This window comes from Dromaius novaehollandiae, chromosome 32, assembly GCF_036370855.1.
Source record: "Dromaius novaehollandiae isolate bDroNov1 chromosome 32, bDroNov1.hap1, whole genome shotgun sequence".
NCBI lineage: Eukaryota > Metazoa > Chordata > Aves > Casuariiformes > Dromaiidae > Dromaius > Dromaius novaehollandiae.
Window position 1 is genome coordinate 144,721 of NC_088131.1, and position 22,060 is coordinate 166,780.

The 22,060-nt window shown below is 71.7% G+C and overlaps 2 protein-coding genes across 4 annotated transcripts; one reads left to right on the plus strand and one right to left on the minus strand.

Annotated features, from left to right (window-relative positions):
* The first annotated feature begins 16 nt into the window (after positions 1 to 16).
* Positions 17 to 6,534, plus strand: AP4M1 (adaptor related protein complex 4 subunit mu 1). Of its 3 annotated transcripts, none has more exons than XM_064501105.1 (16): positions 17 to 150; positions 678 to 742; positions 919 to 1,013; positions 1,101 to 1,210; positions 1,308 to 1,404; positions 2,117 to 2,227; positions 2,344 to 2,424; positions 2,509 to 2,571; positions 2,895 to 2,961; positions 3,064 to 3,117; positions 3,224 to 3,330; positions 3,414 to 3,505; positions 4,292 to 4,336; positions 4,419 to 4,469; positions 4,568 to 4,685; positions 6,217 to 6,534. In XM_064501105.1, the coding sequence occupies exons 2-16, from the start codon at positions 685 to 687 to the stop codon at positions 6,415 to 6,417; spliced, it is 1,350 nt and encodes a 449-aa protein (XP_064357175.1). In that variant the 5' UTR covers positions 17 to 150; positions 678 to 684; the 3' UTR covers positions 6,418 to 6,534. The 3 variants fall into 3 exon arrangements, with proteins under 3 accessions (XP_064357175.1, XP_064357176.1, XP_064357177.1); XM_064501106.1 differs by having other exon boundaries at positions 3,429 to 3,505; XM_064501107.1 differs by having other exon boundaries at positions 3,435 to 3,505.
* On the minus strand, positions 6,426 to 20,136 carry STAG3 (STAG3 cohesin complex component). Its single transcript, XM_064501080.1, has 32 exons — positions 20,132 to 20,136; positions 19,987 to 20,080; positions 19,788 to 19,884; positions 18,962 to 19,038; positions 18,689 to 18,893; positions 17,772 to 17,923; positions 17,606 to 17,679; positions 16,933 to 17,056; positions 16,765 to 16,863; positions 16,591 to 16,670; positions 16,362 to 16,469; positions 14,811 to 14,910; positions 14,631 to 14,742; positions 13,557 to 13,660; positions 13,379 to 13,468; positions 13,178 to 13,267; positions 12,343 to 12,543; positions 11,082 to 11,152; positions 10,670 to 10,757; positions 10,497 to 10,577; positions 10,290 to 10,382; positions 10,027 to 10,207; positions 9,807 to 9,940; positions 9,607 to 9,708; positions 8,470 to 8,615; positions 8,251 to 8,379; positions 7,978 to 8,162; positions 7,225 to 7,384; positions 7,066 to 7,149; positions 6,895 to 6,988; positions 6,688 to 6,741; positions 6,426 to 6,568 (listed from the first exon to the last, which is right to left on the minus strand). Exons 1-32 carry the CDS (start codon positions 20,134 to 20,136, stop codon positions 6,560 to 6,562), a joined length of 3,423 nt encoding a protein of 1,140 aa, XP_064357150.1. The 3' UTR covers positions 6,426 to 6,559.
* Between the last annotated feature and the right edge of the window lie 1,924 nt (positions 20,137 to 22,060).

Below are 22,060 nucleotides of genomic sequence, written 5' to 3' on the forward strand. Positions count from 1 at the left end.
CGCCTCACGTGACAGCCATGGGCCAATCCGGAGGTGGCCCCGCCCCCGAGCCGCCGCCCAATCGCGGCGGCCCGGCGGCGGCCGCGCCCCTTTCGACCGTGTCACGTGACTCTGCCCTCTTTTTCCCCCGCGCGGCCGGACGGGACCCAGGTACGGGGGGACCCGTGGGGGCCTTGGCCCCGCCCCCTCTTAAAGGGGCCGCGGCGCAGGATGGGGGGCGGGGGGGGCATGGCCTTGGGGGGTCGGGGGGGTAAAGCCGGGGGGGGGAACAAGGGGTCTGGGGTTGTGGGGCTTGGGGGGCTGCTGGGGCCTGGGGGAAGGTGCATGGGGGCATCGGGGGGTGCTGGGCCATGGGGGGCACTTGGGGGGCTGGGGGTGCAGGGCCTTGGGGGGCTGCTGGGGGCTGAGGGAGGCACTTGGGGGGGCTGGGGTCCCCGGGGGGGCAGATGGGGGGGGCTGAGAGGTGCAGGGTTCCCAGCAGGGGGGAGCTGCTCTCTGGGGCAGAGCCTCAGGGGGGGGCTGGGGGGGTGCAGGACCTGGGGGTGGGAGCTGGGGGGGGGGGGCAAACAATGGCTCTGGGGGCTGCAGGACTTGGGGGGCCCAGGGGGCTTCCGAGGGTGCAGAGCACCCGGAGAGGGGGGGGTCCCACCACAGCCACCCCCTCTGCCCCCCTCCAGGCCGGCGATGCTCTCCCAGATCTTCATCCTCTCCTCCAAGGGCGACCGCCTCATCCACAAGGACTGTATCCTTCTCCTGGGGGGGGGGGTCCCAGCAGCAGGGGGGGATCCCGGCACCGGGGGGGGGGGTCCTGGCAGCGGGGGGGCTCCCAGCAGCAGGGGAGTGTCCTGGCAGCGGGGGGGGTCCCAGCAGCGGGGGGGGCCCTTCCCCTGCTCCCCGCTTCTCCTTGACACCGCCCGGTCCGCGGCGAGGCCGGCGGCACCAGCCCAGACCTCGCCGACACCTTCTACAGGAAGATCACGGCCCTGCCGGGCGACCAAGCCCCCGTCTTCATGGTAAGGGCTGGGGGGGCTGCCGGGGGGGGCAGGAAATGGGGGGGTCCATCCCCCCCCGCCAGGGTGACAGCTCCGCTCCCGGCCCAGGCGCACGAGGGCCGGCACTTCGTCCACGTGCGGCACGCGGGGCTCTACTTCGTGGCCACCACCACCGCGCCGGACGCGTCGCCCTTCACCCTCGTGGAGTTCCTCAACAGGTACCGGGCGGAGGGGACGCGGGGACACTGGGAGGGGACGTGGGGACATTGCGGGGACATACTGGGACCCGCTGATGGTCTCTGGGCGCTGGCACAGGCTGGTGACGCTGCTGCGCGACTACTGCGGGGCCCTCAGCGAGAAGAACGTCAGCCTCAACTTCGCCCTCATCTACGAGCTCCTGGATGAGATGCTGGTGGGGGGGGGACACGGGGGACACCCTGGGGTGGTGGCGGTGACCCGTGGGGACACCTTGGTGGGTGTCCTGGGTGGTGGGGACACCTTAGGGGAGTTGGAGACACCCTGGGGTGGTGAAGGTGGCTCTGAGGGTCACCTTGGGGGAGCTGGGGACACCCTGGGGTGGTGGAGGTGACCCTTGGGGACACCCTGGGGGGTGGCCTGGATGGTGGGGACACCTTGGGGGAGCTGGGGACACCCTGGGGTGATGGCTGCCCCCTTGGGGGGGCCATGGGGACACTTTGGGGACTGCTTGGGAGACCAGTGTCACCCCAGAGGGAGCTGGGGACACCCTGGGGTGGTGGTGGCCCCCTGGGGACACTGGGGCCAACTCGGGGGGGAGCTGGGGACACGGTGGGGGAAGCTGAGCGGGACTCCCCTGGGGCTGGGGACGGCTCTGGGGGTCACAGGGCCACCGCAGCGGGGTGGGGACATCATGGCGTGGTGGGGACATCGCAGCGTGGTGGGGACACCCGTGGGGCGCCGGGGACATCCCAGGGGTGCTGGGGACACCCAGGGCCACCCTTGTTGGGGGGGGGTCACTCGGGAACATCTCCAGGGTGCTGGGGACAACCCGAGGGGGCCGAGGACACCCGGGGGTGGGGGGGATGGACCTGGGGACACCCAGGGTGGGGACAGGGGACATCGCTGGGGTCCCGTGCCCCCCCCAGGACTACGGCTACATCCAGACCACGGCGCCCGAGGTGCTGCGCAACTTCATGCACACGGAGCCCGTGGCCACCAAACCCTTCAGCCTGCTCGACCTGGGCTCCATCGGGCTGGTGAGGCCCCCCCCCGCCACCCATGGGTGCCCCCGCACCTGGCTCCGGTGGGGGGGGGGGCAGCCGAGCCCCCCCCCCCCTTGTCATTGTCACCCTCCTCTTCCTCGCTGTTGCAGTTCGGCGCCGAGACGCAGCAGAGCAAGGTGGCCCCCAGCTCAGCCGCCAGCCGCCCCGTGCTGCCGCCCCGGGGGGAGCAGGTGGGGCCCCCCCCTGCCCCGCTGTCACCTCGCCCGTGTCCCCGTGTCCCCCCCCCGGTGCTGACCCCCCCTCTCCATCCGCAGGGCGCCAAGAACGAGGTTTTCCTGGACGTGGTGGAGAGGCTGACGGTTGTCATCGCCGCCAACGTGAGCGGGGGGGGCCACTGTGCCCTGTGTCCCCCCCCCGATAGCTTGGGGGGAGTCCTGTGTCCCCAAAACGCCCCGTGTCCCCCCCCGGATACCTCGGCTCGGGGGGGTTCCTGTGTCCCCAAAGTGCCCTGTGTCCCCCCATGTCCCCCCCCAGGTCCCCCAGCTCAGCCTGGGGGTGTCCCTTGTCCCCAAAGCACCCTGCATCCCCCCATGCCCCCCCCCCGGGGTCTTGCCTCTGCCCTGCACCCCCCAAATCCCCCCCTGCCCCCCCAGGACCCCTGCGCCCCCCCCCAGCTCACCCTTGTCCCCCCCCCGGCCAGGGGACCCCCATGAAGGTGGACGTCCAGGGGGAAATCCGCCTCAAGTGCTACCTGCCCAGCTGCTGCGGTAAGCGGGAGGGGGGGACGTGGGGGCTGTGTGCCCCCCCCCGGGGGGGGTGACACCCCCACGTCCCCCCCGGGGGGGGGTGACACCGCCGCGTCCCCGCAGAGATGCGCATTGGGCTGACAGAGGAGTTCTGCGTGGGCAAGTCGGAGCTGCGAGGTGCGGCCCCCCCCCCCCAAAAAAAACCCCTCCATACCCCCCCCAACACCCTCCTCTGCCCCCCCCCGCCAAAAGACCCCCCCAAGACCCTCCGCGGCCCCCCCAGGCTACGGCGCGGCCGTCCGGGTGGACGAATGCGCCTTCCACGGCGCCGTCAAGCTGGACGAGTTCGAGAGCGGCCGGATGCTCAAGGTGACGCCGGGCCAGGGCGAGGTGAGGCCGGGGGGGGGGGTCCCGGGGGGGGGCCACGCTGCGGGGGGGCACCGGCGTGGCCCCCCCTCACCCCCCCGGCCCAGCTCACGCTCATGCAGTACCAGCTGGCGGACGACATCCCCTCGCCGCTGCCCTTCCGCCTCTTCCCCACCGTCGACCGGGACCCCGCGGGCAGGTGGGGGCGGCCGCCGCGGGGAGGGGGGGGCGGTTTTGGGGACGGGGGGGGGGGAATTTTGGGGATGGGGGGGGTTGGGGACCGGTTTTGGGGACTGCGGGGGGCTTTGGGGACCGGAGGGGGGGTTGGGGATGGGGACAGCGGTTTTGGGGGACGGGGGGGCAGTTTTGGGGACTGGTTTTGGGGACGGAGGGGTGGTTTTGGGGACAGGGGGGTTTGGGGACCGGGGGGGGTTGGGGATGGCAGTGTTGGGGACTGGGGGGGCAGTTTTGGGGATGGGGGGGGGTTTGGGGACAGGTACAGTGGTTTTGGGGATGGGGGGCAGTTTTGGGGACAGGGTGGTTTTGGGGACTGGGGGGGCAGTTTTGGGGATGGGGGGGTTTTGGGGACAGGTACAGTGGTTTTGGGGACGGGGGGGTTTTGGGGACAGGTACAGTGGTTTTGGGGATGGGGGGCGGTTTTGGGGACTTGGGGGGTAGTTTTGGGGAGAGGAATGGCAGTTTCAGGGATGGGGGGGGCAGTTTTGGGGACCGGGGGGGTTCGGGGATGGGGACGGCAGTTTTGGGGACCGGGGGGCGATTTGGGGGACTGAGGGGGGGGTTGGGGATGGGGACAGCGGTTTTGGGGACAGGGACGGAGGTTTCGGGGATGGGGGGGCAGTTTCGGGGACCGGGGGGGGGTTGGGGACTGGGGGGCTGGTTTCAGTGCCGGGGGGGCAGTTTTGGGGACTGGGGGGGGGGTTGGGGGCACCGTCCTCAGCCCTGACCCCCCCCCGCGTCCCCGCAGGCTGCGGCTGTACCTGAAGCTCCGCTGCGACCTGCCCCCCAAGAGGTGGGTGGCCGTGGGGGGGGCCACGGGGCTGGGGGGGGCCACGGGGGGGCCAGCGCGGCCCCTCACCGCTCTCCCCTTCCAGCCAGGCCCTCAACGTCCGCGTGCAGCTGCCGGTGCCCAAGGGAACGAGCAGGTGGGTGCCGCCGCCATGGGGGGGTCCGGGGGGGTTCGGGGGGGCCTGGGGGGGCTGCTCGCCCCCCCACAGCCTCTCACCCCCCCCGCCCCCCCCAGCCTGGCGCAGGAGCTGAGCAGCCCCGAGCAGACGGCCGAGCTGCAGCCCGGCACCAAGTGCATCCGCTGGGACATCCCCCGCTGCCAGGGGGGGTCCCAGCTCGCCGCCCTCTTCAAGGTGAGGCCGGGGGGGGGCCAGGGGGGGTCCCAGCTCGCCGCCCTCTTCAAGGTGAGGCCTGGGGGGGGGCCGGGGGGGTTGGGGGGGGTCCCAGCTCGCCGCCCTCTTCAAGGTGAGGCCTGGGGGGGGCCAGGGGGGTTGGGGGGGGTCCCAGCTCGCCACCCTCTTCAAGGTGAGGCCTGGGGGGGGGGCCGGGGGGGGCCCAGCTCACCGCCCTCTTCAAGGTGAGGCCTGGGGGGGGGGCACAGGGGGGGCAGGCCCCCTGGCAAAGCCCCCCCCCAGGGCCGCAGGGACCCGTCCTCACCTTCAGGGACCTGTCCCAGTTGCAGGGTGGCTGTAGGGCTTTAGGGACAGACATGGGGCTGTCCCCATTGCGGGGTGGCCATGGGGACAAGCAGGGACCTGTCCCCCTCCTCGGGGAGCTTTGAGGGATGTGTCCCTTTCCGGGGGGGGGGGGGCGAGGTGGCCACAGGGCTTGGGGACAAGCAGGGACCTGTCCCCTTTTCAGGGTGGCTGTAGGGCTTTGGGGACACCCATGGGGCTGTCCCCATTGCGGGGGGGGCCATGGGGCTTGGGGACAAGCAGGGACCTTCCCCCCTCCTCGGGGAGCCTTGAGGGACGTGTCCCTTTCGGGGGGGGGGCGAGGTGGCCACAGGGCTTGGGGACAAGCAGGGACCCGTCCCCTTTTCAGGGTGGCTGTAGGGCTGTCCCCCTTGCAGGGTGGCTATGGGGACAAGCAGGGACCTGTCCCCCTCCTCAGGGAGCTTTGAGGGACATGTCCCTTTCGGGGGGGCCGAGGTGGCCACAGGGCTCGGGGACAAGCAGGGACCCGTCCCCTTTTCAGGGTGGCTGTAGGGCTGTCCCCCTTGCAGGGTGGCTATGGGGACAAGCAGGGACCTGTCCCCCTCCTCGGGGAGCCTTGAGGGACGTGTCCCTTTCGGGGGGGCCGAGGTGGCCACAGGGCTCGGGGACAAGCAGAGACCCGTCCCCTTTTCAGGGTGGCTGTAGGGCTGTCCCCCTTGCAGGGTGGCTATGGGGACAAGCAGGGACCTGTCCCCCTCCTCGGGGAGCCTTGAGGGACGTGTCCCTTTCGGGGGGGGGGGGGGTCGAGGTGGCCACAAGGCTTGGGGACAAGCAGGGACCTGTCCCCTTTTCAGGGTGGCTGTAGGGCTTTGGGGACACCCATGGGGCTGTCCCCATTGCCAGGGGGGGCCATGGGGCTTGGGGACAAGCAGGGACCTTCCCCCCTCCTTGGGGACCTTCCCCCCTCCTCGGGGAGCCTTGAGGGACGTGTCCCTTTCAGGGGGGGGGCGAGGTGGCCACAGGGCTTGGGGACAAGCAGGGACCCGTCCCCTTTTCAGGGTGGCTGTAGGGCTGTCCCCCTTGCAGGGTGGCTATGGGGACAAGCAGGGACCTGTCCCCCTCCTCAGGGAGCTTTGAGGGACATGTCCCTTTCGGGGGGGGGGGGTGGCTGCAGGGCTGGGGCCGGGTCCCCGCGTCCCCGCGTCACTGTCCCCCTGTCCCCGCGCAGCTGGAGGTGGCGGGGCCGAGCGGCGCCCCGCTGCTGGAGCTGGGCCCCGCCAACCTGGCCTTCGAGCTGCCGGCGCACACGTGCTCGGGGCTGCGCGTGCGCTGCGTGCGGCTGGCCGGGCCCCCCCCCGCGGCGGGGGGGCCGCCGCACCGCTGGGTGCGCTACGTCACGCACAGCGACTCCTACGTCGTCCGCCTGTGAGACCCCCCGCCAACAACAACCCCTTTATTTATCGACTGACAGCGAACAGGGCCCGGGGGGGGGGGGCTGGACCCCCCCCAACGTAGGCTCAAAACAGCAATAAACAGGCAAAAACAGCGCGTGGCCCCGGGCTCCGGCCGCCTCAGAGGTCCTGGGGGGAGAGAGGGGCCCGTGAGACGCCCCAAAGCGTGGGGAGGGCTTGGGGGGGTGTTGGGGGGGGTTAGCCCTGCTTGGGGGTCCCCAGGTCTCCCCGGGACCCCCCCAGCTCACCTCGATGCCCAGGATGGTGGAGTCGAAGAGGTCGCGGAGCTGATCCTGGCGGAGCTGGCGGGGGGGGGGGGGCTCATTAAGGCGGCACAGACAGCGTGCCCCCCCCCATTTGGGGCTGTTTGGGGTGGGGGATGCCCCTGTGGCACCTTGGGACCCCCCCTCTGCAGGGGCAGGGCGCCGGGGGGGGGACATTTGGGGACACCTCACCCTGCGCCGCTCCGGGGACGACTCCTCGCTGCTCTCCTCTTCGATCGCCGCCTCTTCTTCCTCCGTGGCCTCCTCTTCCTCCATGAGACTGAGCCTGGGGGAGAAGGGAGGGAGGCAGCGGATGCGGTGGCCCCCCCCCAGCTTTTCCCGGCCCCCCCCCCAGTCTCTTACCGGTCCGACCTGCTGCCCGGGCGGGACGCGGAGCTGCTCCGGGAGAAGAAGCCGGGAAACCGGGACGCGAGGCCGAGCCGGGGCCTGGCGGGAGGGAGCGGCGTCAGGGTGGGCTGGGCCACGGGGGGGGGGGACACGGCTCCCGGGGGGGCCGCTCACCTCCGGGCCAAGTCCGGGTTGGAGCCGTGGGGCGGCACGGGGGGCCCCGGCGTCCTGCGGCTGCCCCGCAGCGCCGTGGAGGTCAGGGCCGGGCTGGCGAGGCGGCTGCTCAGGCGGAGGCTGGAGTCGGTGCGCTCCGAGGAGGCTGCGGAGAGAGGGGCTGCGGCGGAGGGAGGGAGGGAGGGAGGGGACCCCCCGGCTGTCCCCGTGCCCCCCCGGGGGGTGACAGCACTGACATGACCCCCCCGTCACCTCTCAGCCTCCCCTCGGCCGCCCAGGCCCCGTGTGACCTCTGTGCCTCCGGGCTGGGGAGCCCCAGACTGGTCCCAGTCTCCAGCTGGGATCCCCCCAGTGTGGGGGACATGGGGACGATCCCCCCCAGGGAGGTGACAGCACCAATGTGACCCCCCCTTGTCACCTCTCAGCCTCCCCTCGACTGCCCGGGCCCCATGCAACCTTCATGCCTCCGGACTGGGGAGCCCCAGACTGGTCCCAGTGTCCAGCCGGAATCCCCCCCAGCGCGGGGGACAAGGGGACGATCCCCCCAGCATAGGGGACAGGGGGACAGTCTCCCCTGGGGAGGTGACAGCACCAATGTGACCCCCCCTTGTCACCTCTCAGCCTCCCCTCGACTGCCCGGGCCCCATGCGACCTTCATGCTTCCAGACTGGGGAGCCCCAGACTGGTCCCAGTCTCCAGCCGGGATCCCCCCAGCGCGGGGGACACGAGGACGGTCCCCCCGGCGTCCCTCACCGTCCACGCGGCGCCTCTTGGCGGGGGGGGCGGCGGCGGGGGGGCGGCGCGGGGCCGAGCCGCGGCTGCCGGCGGAGCTGCCGCCGTCCGGGGGCTGCAGCGAGGCGCGGTAGGCCGCGAGCGAGGGCCACGGGGCCTCCGCCGGCCCCCGCTGCTCCCGGCACGTCTTCTCCAGGTGGGCCAGGCTGCGAGGACGGAGGAGGGGACATCGCGGGTGACACGGCGCCGGGGGACGCCCCGGGACCCCCCCCGCGCCCCCCGCCCCCGACTCACATCAGGGCCTTGTCGGGCTGCAGCAGCCGCGGTGAGAACTCGCTCAGCACCTCCAGGAAGGGCAGGTTGAGGGGCTGCGGCTCCGGCCCGGGGCCCGGCGGCTCCTGGAAAGCGAACCGGATCCCTTCCCTGGCCGAAGCGGGGACGGAGAGGGGACGTGGGGGGGCTGAGCGGGCGAGGGGGGGCCCCGCGCCCCCCCCCCCCCCCCCCGCCGCGCACCTGTGCACGCTGAGCAGCGCCGGGCGGTTGCGGAGCTGGTGGAGGCCGAAGAGGAGGGAGAAGCGTCGCGCCAGGTCCCGGATCTCCTGGAAGGCGGCGGCCGCCCGGATCTCGGGGCCTTGTTGCAGCAGCAGCTCCGTCATCAGCTGCGCGGAGGGGCGGGGGGTCAGCGCGGGGACCCCGGGACCCCCTGGGACCCCCCCGGACCTGCTGGAGGCTCCCGGACCCCTCCTGAGCCCCCCAAATCCCTGCAGAGCTTCCCAGACCCCTGGATCTCTCTGCGGGACCCCCAGATGACCTCGACTGTCCCTGGAGCCACCTGGATCCCCCAGACCTCCCTGGGGACACCCCAAAGATCCCCCAGACCTCCTGGAGCCCCCCAAACTCCCCTAGAGACTCCCAAGGATCCCCCAGACCTCCCTGGAGCCCCCCAAAGATCCCCCAGACCTCCCTGGAGCCCCCCAAACTCCCCTGGAGCCCCCCAAGGATCCCCCAGACCTCCTAGAGCCTCCCAGACCTCCCTGGAGACCCCCAAGGATTCCCCAGACCTCCGTGGAGCCCCCCAAACTCCCCTGGAGACCCCCAAAGATCCCCCAGACCTCCCTGGAGACCCCCAGACTCCCCTGGAGACCCCCAAGGATTCCCCAGACCTCCCTGGAGACCCCCAAGGATCCTCCAGACCTCCTAGAGCCCCCCAGACCTCCCTGGAGACCCTCAAGGATCCCCCAGACCTCCCTGGAGACCCCCAAACTCCCCTGGAGACCCCCAAAGATCCCCCAGACCTCCCTGGAGACCCCCAGACTCCCCTGGAGCCCCCCAAGGATCCCCCAGACCTCCCTGGAGACCCCCAAGGATCCCCCAGACCTCCTAGAGCCCCCCAGACCTCCCTGGAGACCCTCGAGGATCCCCCAGACCTCCCTGGAGACCCCCAAACTCCCCTAGAGACCCCCAAGGATCCCCCAGACCTCCTTGGAGACCCCCAAAGATCCCCCAGACTGCCCTGCGGACCCCCAAACTCCCCTGGGGCCCCCCAAAGATCCCCAGTTTCCCCTGGAGACTCCCCAGAGATCCCTGGAGAGCTCCTGAGACCCCCCCTGAGATCCCTGGAGAGCCCCCGGGACCCCCCCGAGCCGCTACCTGCTGCAAGCTGAGCAGCAGCGTACGAGCCCACTCCTGCCGATCGATCTGGCGGGTGCAGTTCAGCGTCTCCTTGATGATGTCCCCGTAGTCGCTGTAGAACTGGGGGGGGGGGGGCAGAAAGGACAACGCCGACGTCCCCGAGCCGCCCCCGGGGCCGGCAGGGAGGGGGTCCCGCGTCCCCCCGCCCCCCCCGGCACCTTGGCGTAGTGCTTGAAGACGTCGGAGGCGGCGCTGAGCTCCAGCACGTTGTAGATGACGAGCTTGCAGAAGCCGGCCAGCAGCACCCGGCGCCGGTGCAGCCCCTCAATGTGGCTCTCGCTGGCCTCGGGCTCTGCGGGGACAGGCCGGCGTCGGTGGCCCGGCGGTGGCGGCGGCGGCGGGGGGGGGGGAACAGGCGTCCCGGGGAGGGGGACGCACCTCCGGACGTGAGCTCCTCGTGGCTGAAGACGTGGTCGAAGACGTGGTCCATGAGGAAGCCGGCGAGCTGCGACTGCAGCCCGGCGTCGGGCGGCAGCAGCAGCGGCTCCAGCGCCGCCCGCCCGTCCCGCGTCAGCTGGGGGCCGAACACCAGCAGCAGGTCGCTGAGCACCACGAAGGCCTGGGGACACGGGGAGGGGCTCAGCGCCGGCCCTGGCGCCCCCTCGGACCCCCCCGCCGTCCCCGCCGGGCCCCCCCCGTACCTGCTCCCGGACGCCGGGGTCCATGTCGGACAGGCAGCTCTGGCACAGCGAGCAGAAGGAGGTGACTTTGCTCTTCAGGCTTCGCAGCTGGCCCTAGCGGAGCAGGGGACCGTCACAGAGGCCGTTAGGGACACGGTGGTGGCCCTTAGGGACGTGGTGGCCGTTAGGGACACGGTGGTGGCCCTTAGGGACGCGGTGGCCGCTCACCTGCGGGCCGCCGTCGTCCGGCACACGCGAGAGCTCCCAGAGGATGTGGAAGTGGATGCAGGCGATGGCGGGGACGAGGACCTGCGGAGCGGCACGAGGCAGGGCTGCGGCGCTGCAGGGCCCCGGGGGGGTCCCGGGGGGCCCCGGCGTCCCCCCCCCGCCACCGCCGGTACCTGCGGGGGCACCTCGCCCGTGTCCACGGCGCGCTGCAGCAGCCGGGTGCAGGGCTCAAAGAGCTGCCAGGGCGTCAGGTCGTGGGCGCTGCGGGGACGGGGACAGCGATGGCACAGGGCAGGGGACAGGACGGTGGGGGACGGGGACAGAGGCACAGGGTGCTGGGGGACACGTGGGGACAGGACAAGACCTGGGGACACAGGACACCAAGGGACAGGGGCACAGGGAGCACAGGGGGAAGGGGATGGGACACCAGGGGACATGGACATGGTAAATGCGGGACAGGTGACACCATATCGGGGGACATGGAAGGTAAGGGACAGGAGAGCGAGACACAGGACACCAGGGGACCCCAGGGGACCCCGGAGGACGGGGACAGAGGGGTGGCGCGGCCCCACGGCACCCACTCACTTGAAGAGGATGGAGATGCGCTTCAGCGTGGCCGCCATGCTGTACACTTCCTCCTCGTCCAGGGACGCGGCCTGCGCGGGGCCGGCGCTGAGGGCACCGCTCGGAGACGGGGACACCCCGCTCGGGGACAGGGACACCCTGCTCCCAGCTGGGGACACCCCGCTCCCCAAGGTCCTTCACCAGCTCCGCCACCCGGCGCCTCCCAGACCGGCTGCTTCCCCATCCCTGCTCCAGCTCCGGCTGTCCCCGTGGGTCCTGCGCTGTCCCCATGGGTCCTGCGCTGTCCCCAGCCCCATCCCGTGCTCCGGGTCCCTGTCCTGTCCCCAGCTGTCCCCAGCCCCATCCTGTCTTGTCCCCAGGCCCCATCCTACACTCAGAGTCCCTTGTCTTGTCCCCAGCCCCATCCTGCCCTGTCCCCAGCCCTGTCCCAGGCTCAGGGTCCCTTGTCCTGTCCCCAGACCCATTCTGAGCTTGAGGTCCCTGTCCTGCCCCAGCTGTCCCCAGCCCCATCCTGTCTTGTCCTCAGCCCTGTCTCAGGCTCAAGGTCCCTGTGCTGTTCCCAGCTCCATCCTGTCTTGTCCCCAGTCCTGTTGCAGGCTCAGGGTCCCTTGTCCTGTCCCCAGCCCCATTCTGAGCTCGAGGTCCCTTGTCCTGTCCCCAGCTGTCCCCAGCCCCATCCTGCCCTGTCCCCAGCCCTGTTGCAGTCTCACGGTCCCTTGTCCTGTCCCTGGCTGTCCCCAGCCCCATCCTGCCCTGTCCCCGCCTCAGGGTCCCCAGCCCCATCGTGCCCCGTCCCCAGCCCCGTCGCGGGCTCAAGGTCCCTTGTCCTGTCCCCAGCCCCATCGTGCCCCGTCCCCAGCCCCGTCATGGGCTCAGGGTCCCTTCTGTCCCCCGACGTCCCCAGCCCCATCCCCAGCCCCGTCGCGGGCTCGGGGTCCCTTGTCCTGTCCCCAGCCCCATCGTGCCCCGTCCCCAGCCCCGTCATGGGCTCAGGGTCCCTTCTGTCCCCAGATGTCCCCAGCCCCATCGTGCCCCGTCGCGGGCTCAAGGTCCCTTGTCCTGTCCCCAGCCCCATCGTGCCCCGTCCCCAGCCCCGTCATGGGCTCAGGGTCCCTTCTGTCCCCCGACGTCCCCAGCCCCATCCCCAGCCCCGTCGCAGGCTCGGGGTCCCTTGTCCTGTCCCCAGCCCCATCGTGCCCCGTCCCCAGCCCCGTCGCGGGCTCGGGGTCCCTTCCGTCCCCAGACGTCCCGTGCCCGGTACCTGGAGCAGCTCGGTGACCTCCTGGTGGAACTTGTCGACGAGCTGGTCGGCGAGGCGGCCGCGCGCCAGGTCCCCGCGGCCGTGCAGGGCCAGCGCCGGGTCGCAGAGGGCGTGCAGGGCCCGCGCCGCCGCCTCCAGCACCGCCCGCCCCGCGTGCTTCTCCACCACCTCCCGCAGCTGCGCCAGCACCAGCTCCAGCGGCTGCGGGGCAGACACGGCCCTGCGAGCGGGTGGGGGGCCGGGCGGACCCCCCCGGCGGGGGACGGGGGCCGGGCGGACCCCACGGGGCTGCAGCTTGAGGCCCGCGGTCTCGCAGGGGGGACAGGGACGGACGTGGAGCCTGGACGGGGCTGGACGCGGACCCCGGACAGAGGCGGATGCGGACTCTGGACGGGGACAGACCCCAGACGGGGACAGACATGGAGCCCGGACAGGGAGAGACCCCAGACGGGGACAGACATGGAGCCTGGACGGGGACAGACGCGGACCCCGGACAGAGGTGGACGCGAACCCTGGACGGGGACAGACCCCAGATGGGGAGGGACGCGGAGCCTGGACAGGGACAGACACGGACCCCCAACGGGGACAGACCCCAGACAGGGACAGACGCGGAGCCTGGACAGGGAGGAATGCGGACTCCAGACCGGGCTGGATGCGGACCCGGGATGGGGACGGACACAGAGCCCAGACAGGGTGGGACATGGACCCCGGACGGGGACAGCGGGGACAGCAAGAACAGGGACGGGGACGCCCCAGGGACGTTCCCCCCCCAGCCCCCCGCTTCCCGAGGGTCTGCCCTGGCTCCGGGAGGACGGAGCGGGCCGGATCCCGGTACCTTCTCCAGCCGCCCGGTGCAGTAGATGCTGAGGTCGAAGCACTGCAGCAGCTCCAGGAGCGGAGCCGCTTTCTCCGCGTCGGCCGAGAACTGCGGGGCGGCGGGGGGGGGGGTCAGCGCCAGCCCCCCCCCATGCCCCCCACCCCGGTGCCCCCCCCACCCCGGCGTGGGGCCGCTGGGGGGGCTGGGGGTCGCCCTCACCTTGGCCAGCAGCTGCGGCAGCGCCGGGATGAGGCAGTGGGTGAGCCGCGTCCTCTCGTCCGCCTGCGTCCTGCGCTCGCGGGCCGAGGCCTGGGGGGCAGAGAGGGGGGCTGGGGGCGGCAGCGGCGCCGGGGGGGGGGCCCCGTGCCCGTGCCCCCCACCCTCGGCCCCCCCTTACCTTCCTGGCGGGGCTGCGGCCCGCCGGGGGCAGCCCCTCGGTGGCCCGGCCCGCGCTGGCCACCAGAATCTCCACCAGCGCCTTCTCCTGCCGGTCGGCCAGGCCTGGGGGAGCGGCGGGAGCGCGGGCAGCCGGGGGGGGACGCGGGGTGGCCCGGGCCACCCCCGGTCACCCGCGCTGTCACGTCGGGGGTCCCGGGACGTCCTGGTGTCCCCCAGCACGTCCCGACATCGCCCAGTAACTCCCAGCATCCCCTAGTGCATCCCAGTGACGCCTGAAATCCCATGTCCCAGCAGCGTCCTCAGATACCTCAGTGACACCTCAGCACATCCCAGTGAACCCAGTGACGACCCACTGGTGCCCCAGTATGTCCCAGCATCGTCCTTAAATACCTCAGTGACACCTCAGCATGTCCCAGTGTGTCCCAGTGCCTCCCAATCACGGCCCAGTGTGTCCCGGCATCGCCCAGAAACGTCCAAACATCTTCCCGGGATGTCCCAGTGCGTCCTGGTGTCTCCCAGCAACGTCCCAGTATATCCCAGTGCATCCCAGCAGCGTCCCAGGGTCTCTTTATCATATCCCAGCGCATCCCAGTGCATCCCAGCATCTCCCAGCAACACCCTGGTGTCTCCCAGTGACGTCCCCGCATGTTCCAATGTAACCTGGTGAATTGCAGCACCTCACAGTGATGTCCCAGTATATCACAGTGCCTCTCAGGGACGTCCCAGCACATCCCAGCGCCTCCCAGCAGCATCCCAGTACATCCCAGCGCCTCTCAGGGATGCCCCGGCACATCCCAGTGTCTCTCAGCAGCATCCCAGTATATCCCAGTGCCTCTCAGAGATGTCCCAGTATATCCCAGTGCCTCTCAGGGATGCCCCAGCGCATCCCAGCACCTCTCAGCAGCATCCCAGTATATCCCAGTGCCTCTAAGTAATGTCCTGGCACATCCCAGCACCTCCCAGCAGCATCCCAGTATATATCAATGCCTCTCGGGGATGTCTCGGCACATCCCAGCGCCTCCCAGCAGTGTCCCAGTACATCCCAGTGCCCCCCAGCAGCCTCCCCGCTCACCCCCGGCGGGCGTCTCCTCCAGCAGCAGGGCGCTCGCCGTCTCCCAGTCGCGCAGGCGGGGCCCGGCGCACTCCCACAGGCTGTCCACCAGGTAGGCCGCGTGCTCGTGCAGCTGGGGGGGACACGGGGGGGGTCAGGGCGTGCGGGGACCCCCCCGCCACCCCCCCCGGCCGCCCTCACCTCGCTCTCGATGAAGAAGTCCAGCAGCAGCCTGAAGAAGGTCCTGTTGTCCCGGTCGCGAGACGGCGCCTTCCCCGCCTCTCGCTGGGGGTCCAGCAGCCTGGGGGACACGGGGACACGGGGACACGGGGGTCACGCGGGCGTCCCACGTCCCACGTCCCGGACACGCGGGGACCGGAGCCCCCGGGGGACGCAGAGGGGTCACAGGGGCAGCCCGGGCGCCTGAGAGAAGGGGGCACGTGGTGGCCAGAGCCCCAGGGGACGTGGACACGGGGGTCCCACGTCCCCTAGAGCCAGAGCCCCAGGGGACACGGACACGGGGGTCCCACGTCCCCTGACATGGACACAGGGGTCCCACGTCCCCTGGGACCAGAGCTGCAACAGACATGAGGGTCCCGTGTCCCCTAGAGCCAGAGCCGCAGGGGACACAGACACGGGGGCCCCACGTACCCTGGGGCCACAGCCGCAGGGGACATGGACACAGGGGTCCCACATCCCCTGGGGCCAGAGGCGCAAGGGACACAGGGGTCCCATGTCCCCCAGGGCCAGAGCCCCAAAGGACACAGACACGGGGGTCCCACGTCCCCTAGAGCCAGAGCCGCAGGGGACACAGACATGGGGGCCCCACGTACCCTGGGGCCACAGCCGCAGGGGACACAGACACGGGGGTCCCACGTCCCCCAGGGCCAGAGCCACAAGGGACACGGGGGCCCTATGTCCCCAAGAGCCAGAGCTGCAGGGGACACAGACATGGGGGTCCCACGTCCCCCAGGGCCAGAGCTGCAGGGGACAGGGACACGGGGGTCCCACGTGGCCCTGCTCCGGGCGGGGACCTGGCAGCGGCGCAGCCGAAACCCCCGCGGGGACCCGCGTGACCAGGGAGGGGCCGCGCTGTCCCCCCCCGCCCCCGCCCCAGCTGCGCGGGGGGCACCGCGCCAGCTCCCGCGGCGGCCCGGAGCCGGGCCGAGCCCAAACACCGCCGGCGCCGACAGCGGCCAAGGCCCACGCCGAGATAAACGCGGCGGCTGCTGCTCCAGCTGCCGCTGCCCCCCCTTCTCCCCCCGCACCGCCGTCTCCGCCTGACGAAGCCGGCTGTACGAGCCAAGGCTTTCGCAACAGCCGCGAGCGGGACGGGACGCGGCTTGGCCGGGGTGCCGAGGGCTGATAAGGCGCGTGCTGGGCTCGCGTCAACCCCGGGGCCTCCCCGGCGCCGGCCGCGGCTTCCCCAGGGCCCGCGTTCGTTAAAAGCGAGCGTTAAACGAGCCGAGGGGCTCGAGGGGGGGGTAAACGAGCCCTGGGGGCGGTAATTTGGAGCCGGGTGGGGCCGTTTGCCCGCCAGATGTGGCCAGCGGCTAAGCGGAAAGGAAGCGAGGCGTCGCGTTACGGTCAAGCCTGAGTCACGGCCTGGCGAGCGTCGGCGGCGGGGACCGTGGCGGCTTCGGGCCGATGCTCACGCTCTGCCGGGCAGCGGGGGGCCGCGGTTCGGGGGCTGGCGGGGGGCCGAGCGGCGGGGGGCCGCGGTTCGGGGGCTGGCGGGGGGCCCCCGCTCACCTCCCGTAGAGAAACCGCCCTGCGGCGGCGGCCAGGGCCCGGTTGGAGACGTAGACCAAGGGGTAGACGCTCTGGCAGTCCTCCTCCGTCAGCGCCTCCTCCATGTTCCTGCGCGAGGACAGGCCGCGGTCACGCGGGGGACACCGGTTCCCGTCCCCGTTGTCACCGCGGGACGCCGTCCCCGCGCTCGCCGCCCTGTCCCCCGCGTCCCCTCCGTCCCCGCGCTCACTGCAGCATCAGCGTCAGCAGCTTCACCACCTCCACGGCCACGTCGGGCTCCTTGTCGAGGACCATGGCCACCATGCGGGTCTGGCGAGGAGGAGGAGGAGGAGGAAGGGGGGGGATGCGGTCGGTGGCGGCACCCAGGCGGGGGTCCGGGCCCCCCCGCGCGCCCCCCGCTCACCTTGAAGCGGCTGGTGAAGAGCTCGAGGTGGGCGGCCATGTCGCGGCTGCCGTAGAGCCCCTGCAGGGCCTTCACGCACTGCAGACGCACCTCGCGCTGCTGGGGGGGCCGTGAGCGGGGCCGGCTGCCTCGTGGCCCCCCCGGCCCCCCGCGCGGCCCCCCCCTCACCTTGTCGTGCAGCGTCCAGCCGAGGTACTTGAGGTAGCTGTCGGTGAGGAACGAGGCCGCGTAGCTCCTCATCCACTTGCCCAGCTCCTCCATGCAGATGGCCCGGATCTCGGGGACCACGTCCCTGCGCCGCGCCGCGCCGCGTGGGCTCGCGCCGATGGCCCCGACCCCCTTCCTTCCCCCCCCGGCCGTGTGACGTCCCCGTCCCAGCTGCCACCCGTCCTCCCGGCCCCGGCCAACGCTCCCATGTCCCCTTTCTGTCTCCTCTGCCCCTTCCCTGTGTGACAACCCCGTCCCGTCCATCCCTTCCCCAACCACGCGACAACCCCGTTCCCTCCGTCCCTTCCCCGACCGCGTGACAGCCCCGTCCCCTCCGTCCTTTCCCTGACTGTGACAACCCCGTCCCCTCCGTCCTTTCCCCGTGTGACAACCCCGTCCCCTCCGTTCGTCCTTTCCCCGACCGCGTGACAACCCTGTCCTCCTCTCCGCCGTCCTTTCCTTGGCACCCAGGTGGCCTCCGCGTCCCTCCGCAATGGGGGGCCCCAAACCGGTCCCAGTCCCCCGCCGGGCTGTCCCCAAGCAGCGAGGGACTGTCCCCAAAGAGAGGGACGACCCCTCCACGCGCTAACACCCCTCGACGCGGAGAATCCCGCCCCGCCGCGCGGGCCCCGACCTGTAGCGGTGCACGAAGACGCCCTTGAAGATGGCGTTCATCATGTTCTCGATCTCCTCCTGCTGCTCCTGGAGCTGCGAGCGGAGCGGCGCTGAGGCGGGGACGCCCCGGCGGCGGGGACACCCGCGCGGCGGTGACGGTGACACCCGCGCGGCCCCGCGCTCACCTCCCGCCGCGTCTCCAGCAGCGCCTCCAGCCTCCCGGGGGCCCGGCGCTCCGGGCCCTTGCCGCGCTCGGCCTCGTACTGCCGCTGGGTGTTCTCCTGGCGCGCGCTCACGCCCAGCGCCACCTCCACCAGCGCCGTCATCAGCTTCATGGCTGCGCGCGCGGTGGCACCGTGAGGGGGGCGGCGGGGGGGGGGGGACCCCGAGGGGACGTGGTGTCCCTCCGAGGGGACCCGGCGTCTCTCTGAGGGGACCTGGTGTCCTGAGGGGACCCGCTGCTGTCCGAGGGGACCCGGTTCCGCTCCGAGGGGACCCAACGCCTCTCTGAGGGGCCCTGGTGCCGCTCCGAGGGGACCCACCGCTCCGAGGGGAGCCGGTGTCCCTCCGAGGGGACCCAACGCCTCTCCGAGGGGCCCTGGTGTCCTCCGAGGGGCCCTGGTGTCCTCCCAAGGGACCTGGGGCCGCTCCAAGGGGACCCAACACCCTCCCAGGGGACCTGGTGTCCCTCCAAGGGGACTCGACGCCCTCCAAGGGGCCCCAGCACCCTTCCGAGGGGCCCTGGCGGGACCCAACACCCTCCGAGGGGACCCAACGCCGTCTGAGGGGACCTGGTGTCCCTCCGAGGGGCCCCGGCATGTTCCGAGGGGAGCCAATGCCCCTCGAGGGGCCCTGACGCCCTCCCAGGGGACCCGCTGCCCTCCGAGGGGCCCTGGTGCCTCTCTGAGGGGCCCCAACACCCTCTGAGGGGCCCCGGCGCCCTTCTGAGGGGCCCCGGCGTTCAGCGCGGAGCCGCCGCCTCTCCGAGGGGACCCGGTTCCGCTCCGAAGGGACCCAACGGCCTCCGAGGGGACCCGGCGGGACCTAACACCCTCCGAGGGGACCCTCCGCCCTCCCCGGGGTCCCCCGAGGGGCCTCCTACCTGCCAGGGTGCTGGTGTGGCGGAAGGCGCGCACCTGCGAGTCGGCGAGGCCGGTGAGCAGCGCCGCGAGGCCGCCCACGAGGAAGCCGTCGTAGACGACGCCGTGGCGGCAGCGCCGCACCACCGCCGCCACCAGCTCGCACAGGCCGGCGCGGAAGCGGCGCCAGGGCCGGGCGCTCAGCGACAGCGGGTACTCGGCCGAATCCTGCGGGCCGGGGGGGGGTGAGCCGGGCCCCCCCGGGCGCCGTGACCCCCCCCGGGGCGCCACCGCACCTCGTCAAACTTCTCCGTCAGCTGCTGGATGATCTCCGAGTTCTGCAGGGTCCTGAACATCTCCGGGGTCACCACGCCTGGCGGGGGGGGGGGACAGGTGGGACGGGGGGCCCTGGGGACGGGGACGGTGGCCCGCGAGGGCGGAACGGGGGTCCCCAAGCCCAAGGGATGGGGACGGTGGCCCGTGAGGGCGGAACGGGGGTCCTCAGGGACGGGGACAAGAGCCCACAGAGGCTGAAACGGGTGTCCCCAAGGCCAGGGGAGGGGACAAGAGCCCAAAGAGGCTGAAATGGGTGTCCCCAAGGCCAGGGGAGGGGACAAGAGCCCACAAGGGCTGAAATGGGTGTCCCCAAGGCCAGGGGAGGGGACAAGAGCCCAAAGAGGCTGAAATGGGTGTCCCCAAGGCCAGGGGAGGGGACAAGAGCCCACAGACGCTGAAATGGGTGTCCCCAAGGCCAGGGGAGGGGACAAGAGCCCAAAGAGGCTGAAATGGGTGTCCCCAAGCCCAGGGGAGGGGACAAGAGCCCACAAGGGCCAAAATGGGTGTCCCCAAGGCCAGGGGAGGGGACAAGAGCCAACGAGGGCTGAAACGGGTGTCCCCAAGCCCAGGGAAGGGCACAGAGGCCGAACTGGGTGTCCCCAAGCCCAGGAAAGGGGACAAGAGCCCACAGAGGTCGAAACGGGTGTCCTCAAGCCCAGGGATGGGGACAAGAGCCCGCAAAGGCCGTAACGGGTGTCCCCAACCACAGGGGTTGGGGACAGCAGCCCGCGCCGGGCCCCCGGCCGCAGCGGGGAGGGGGCCAAGCCCCCGGGGGCAGCCGCCCACCTCGGCAGCCGCAGGAGCGGACGAAGAAGTTGACGAGCTCCAGGAACCCCGTCTCCTGGTCCCGCTTGTAGGTCTCCAGCCAGTCGTCCACCAGCGTCTGATGGTGGGGAAGGGACAGCCAGCGTCACACCCGCGACAGTGGGGCCGCCTGACGTCCCCCCCCCCCCGAAAACCGGGGCCGCGCCGGGAGCGGGGTTACCTCCGTGGCCGTCTTGGCCGCCCACACGGCCTCGAAGAGGGTGTTTTGCTCTGGGTTTCTCACAGCCGGGCTGCTCCCATCTGGGCCGGGCTCCCTCCGGGGACGCTTGGGGACCTGATGGGGACAGAGCAGGGGCCACCGTCACGGCATCGCAGCCACCGCGGGTCCCAAAGATAGGGAAAGCTTCTGGAAAAGGGGGGGGGGATGAGACGTACCGGCGCACGGCCGGGTGCCGCGCGGGCCCCCCGCTTGTCGTGCCGCCGCAGCGTGTCCTCGAAGTCGCTGCCGGAGCTGGCGTCCCCGCTGCTGGGGTCCCTGCGGGGCGCGGCGCGGTGGTGGGTGGGGGGCTGGGGCGCGGACCCCCCCCTCACTCCCCACCCCCCCAGCTCACGGGCTATCCGGAAGCAGGGAGCCGCTCCGGGGCTCGGATCTTGTCCCGGCCGGGCTGGAGCCGGAACCGGGCCCCGCCGAGGAGCCGGAGCTGGACGAGGCGCCTTGGGCGCGGGCCGGGCGTCGCGGTGGCATGGTGGTGGCAGGGCCTGGGGGGGGACAGGGGACGGCTCGGGGAGGGGACACTGGGATGTCCCCCCACACACTGCAACCCAGGCTCCCTGCGGGGAGAGGGGACCCCAAATCTCTCTCCCTGGGGGGGGCACAGGAGGGGACAGGGGCCCCCAGGATGGCTCTGGGGACATGGGGGGGGGTGCAGGGGGGGGACCAGGCTGCCAAATACCCTCCCCAGGTCATGCTGAGGGGGGACAGGGCCCCAAATACCCCTCAGGACACACTTGGGGGGGGACAAGGCCCCAAATACCCCCCCAGGACACACCTTGGGGGGAAAAAGCGCCAAATACCCCCCCAGGACACACCTGGGGGGGGACAAGGCCCCAAATACCCCCCCGGGACACACTTGGGGGGGGACAAGGCCCCCAATACCCCCCCCGGGACACACCTGGGGGGGGACAAGGCCCCCAATACCCCCCCCGGGACACACCTGGGGGGGACAAGGCCCCCAATACCCCCCCGGGACACGCTGGGGGGGGGGCGGGAACAGGGCCCCCACTCAGGGGTCACGTGACGCGCGGCCGTTAACCGCCCCCCCCAGCCGCGCGCCCTGCCTCGCCTCGCGCCGCCCTCCCGCGGCGGGAACGACGTCACGCGCAGCACGCGGCCTCGACGCCCGCGCGGGGGAGGGGAGGAAGAAGCCACCGCGCAGGCGCAGACGGCGCCGCGGCCCCGCCCTCCCGCCCGGCCGGCACGTGCGGGGGGCGTGGCCTGGGCGGCCGCAGCGCCCACGTGGGGCGGGGCCCCTATAGCCCCCTATGGCATGGGGTCCCTATGGCCCCCTATGGCCGGGGGACCCCTATAGCTCCCTATGGCCTGGGGGCCCCTATAGTCCCCTATGGCCGGGGGACCCTATAGCTCCCTATGGCATGGCGGTCCCTATGGCCGGGGGACCCTATAGCCCCCTATGGCCTGGGGGCCCTATAGCCCTCTATGGCTGGGGGACCCTATAGTTCTCTATGGAACAAGGAACCTTATAGCCCCCTATGGCCTGGGGGCCCTATAGCCCCCTATGGCATGGCGGTCCCTATGGCCGGGGGACCCTATAGCCCCCTATGGCCTGGGGGCCCTATAGCCCCCTGTGGCTGGGGGACCTTATAGTTCTCTATGCAACAGGAAACCTTGTAGCTGCCTATGGTATGGGGGATCCTATAGCTCTTTATGGCCAGGGGTCCCTATAGGCCCCTATGGCATGGGGGATGCTATAGCCCCCGTGACACAGAGATCCCCTATAGTGCCATGTGGCTCGGGGGTCTCCTATAGCCCCGTATGGCCTGGGAAGAGGTCCCATACTGCCCCATGGTCCCCTCTAGCCTGAGGATCCCCTATAGCCCCGTATGGCCTGGGGTCCTCTATGACCTGGGGATCTCCTGTGGAGGCGTATGGCCTGGAGGTCCCTGTAGTCCCATATGGTCCTGGGGGAACTTATAGGGAACCCTTGTAGCGCCATATGGACCTGGGGTCTCATATAGTTCAGAAGAGCTCCTATAGCTCTATATAGCCTGGAAAT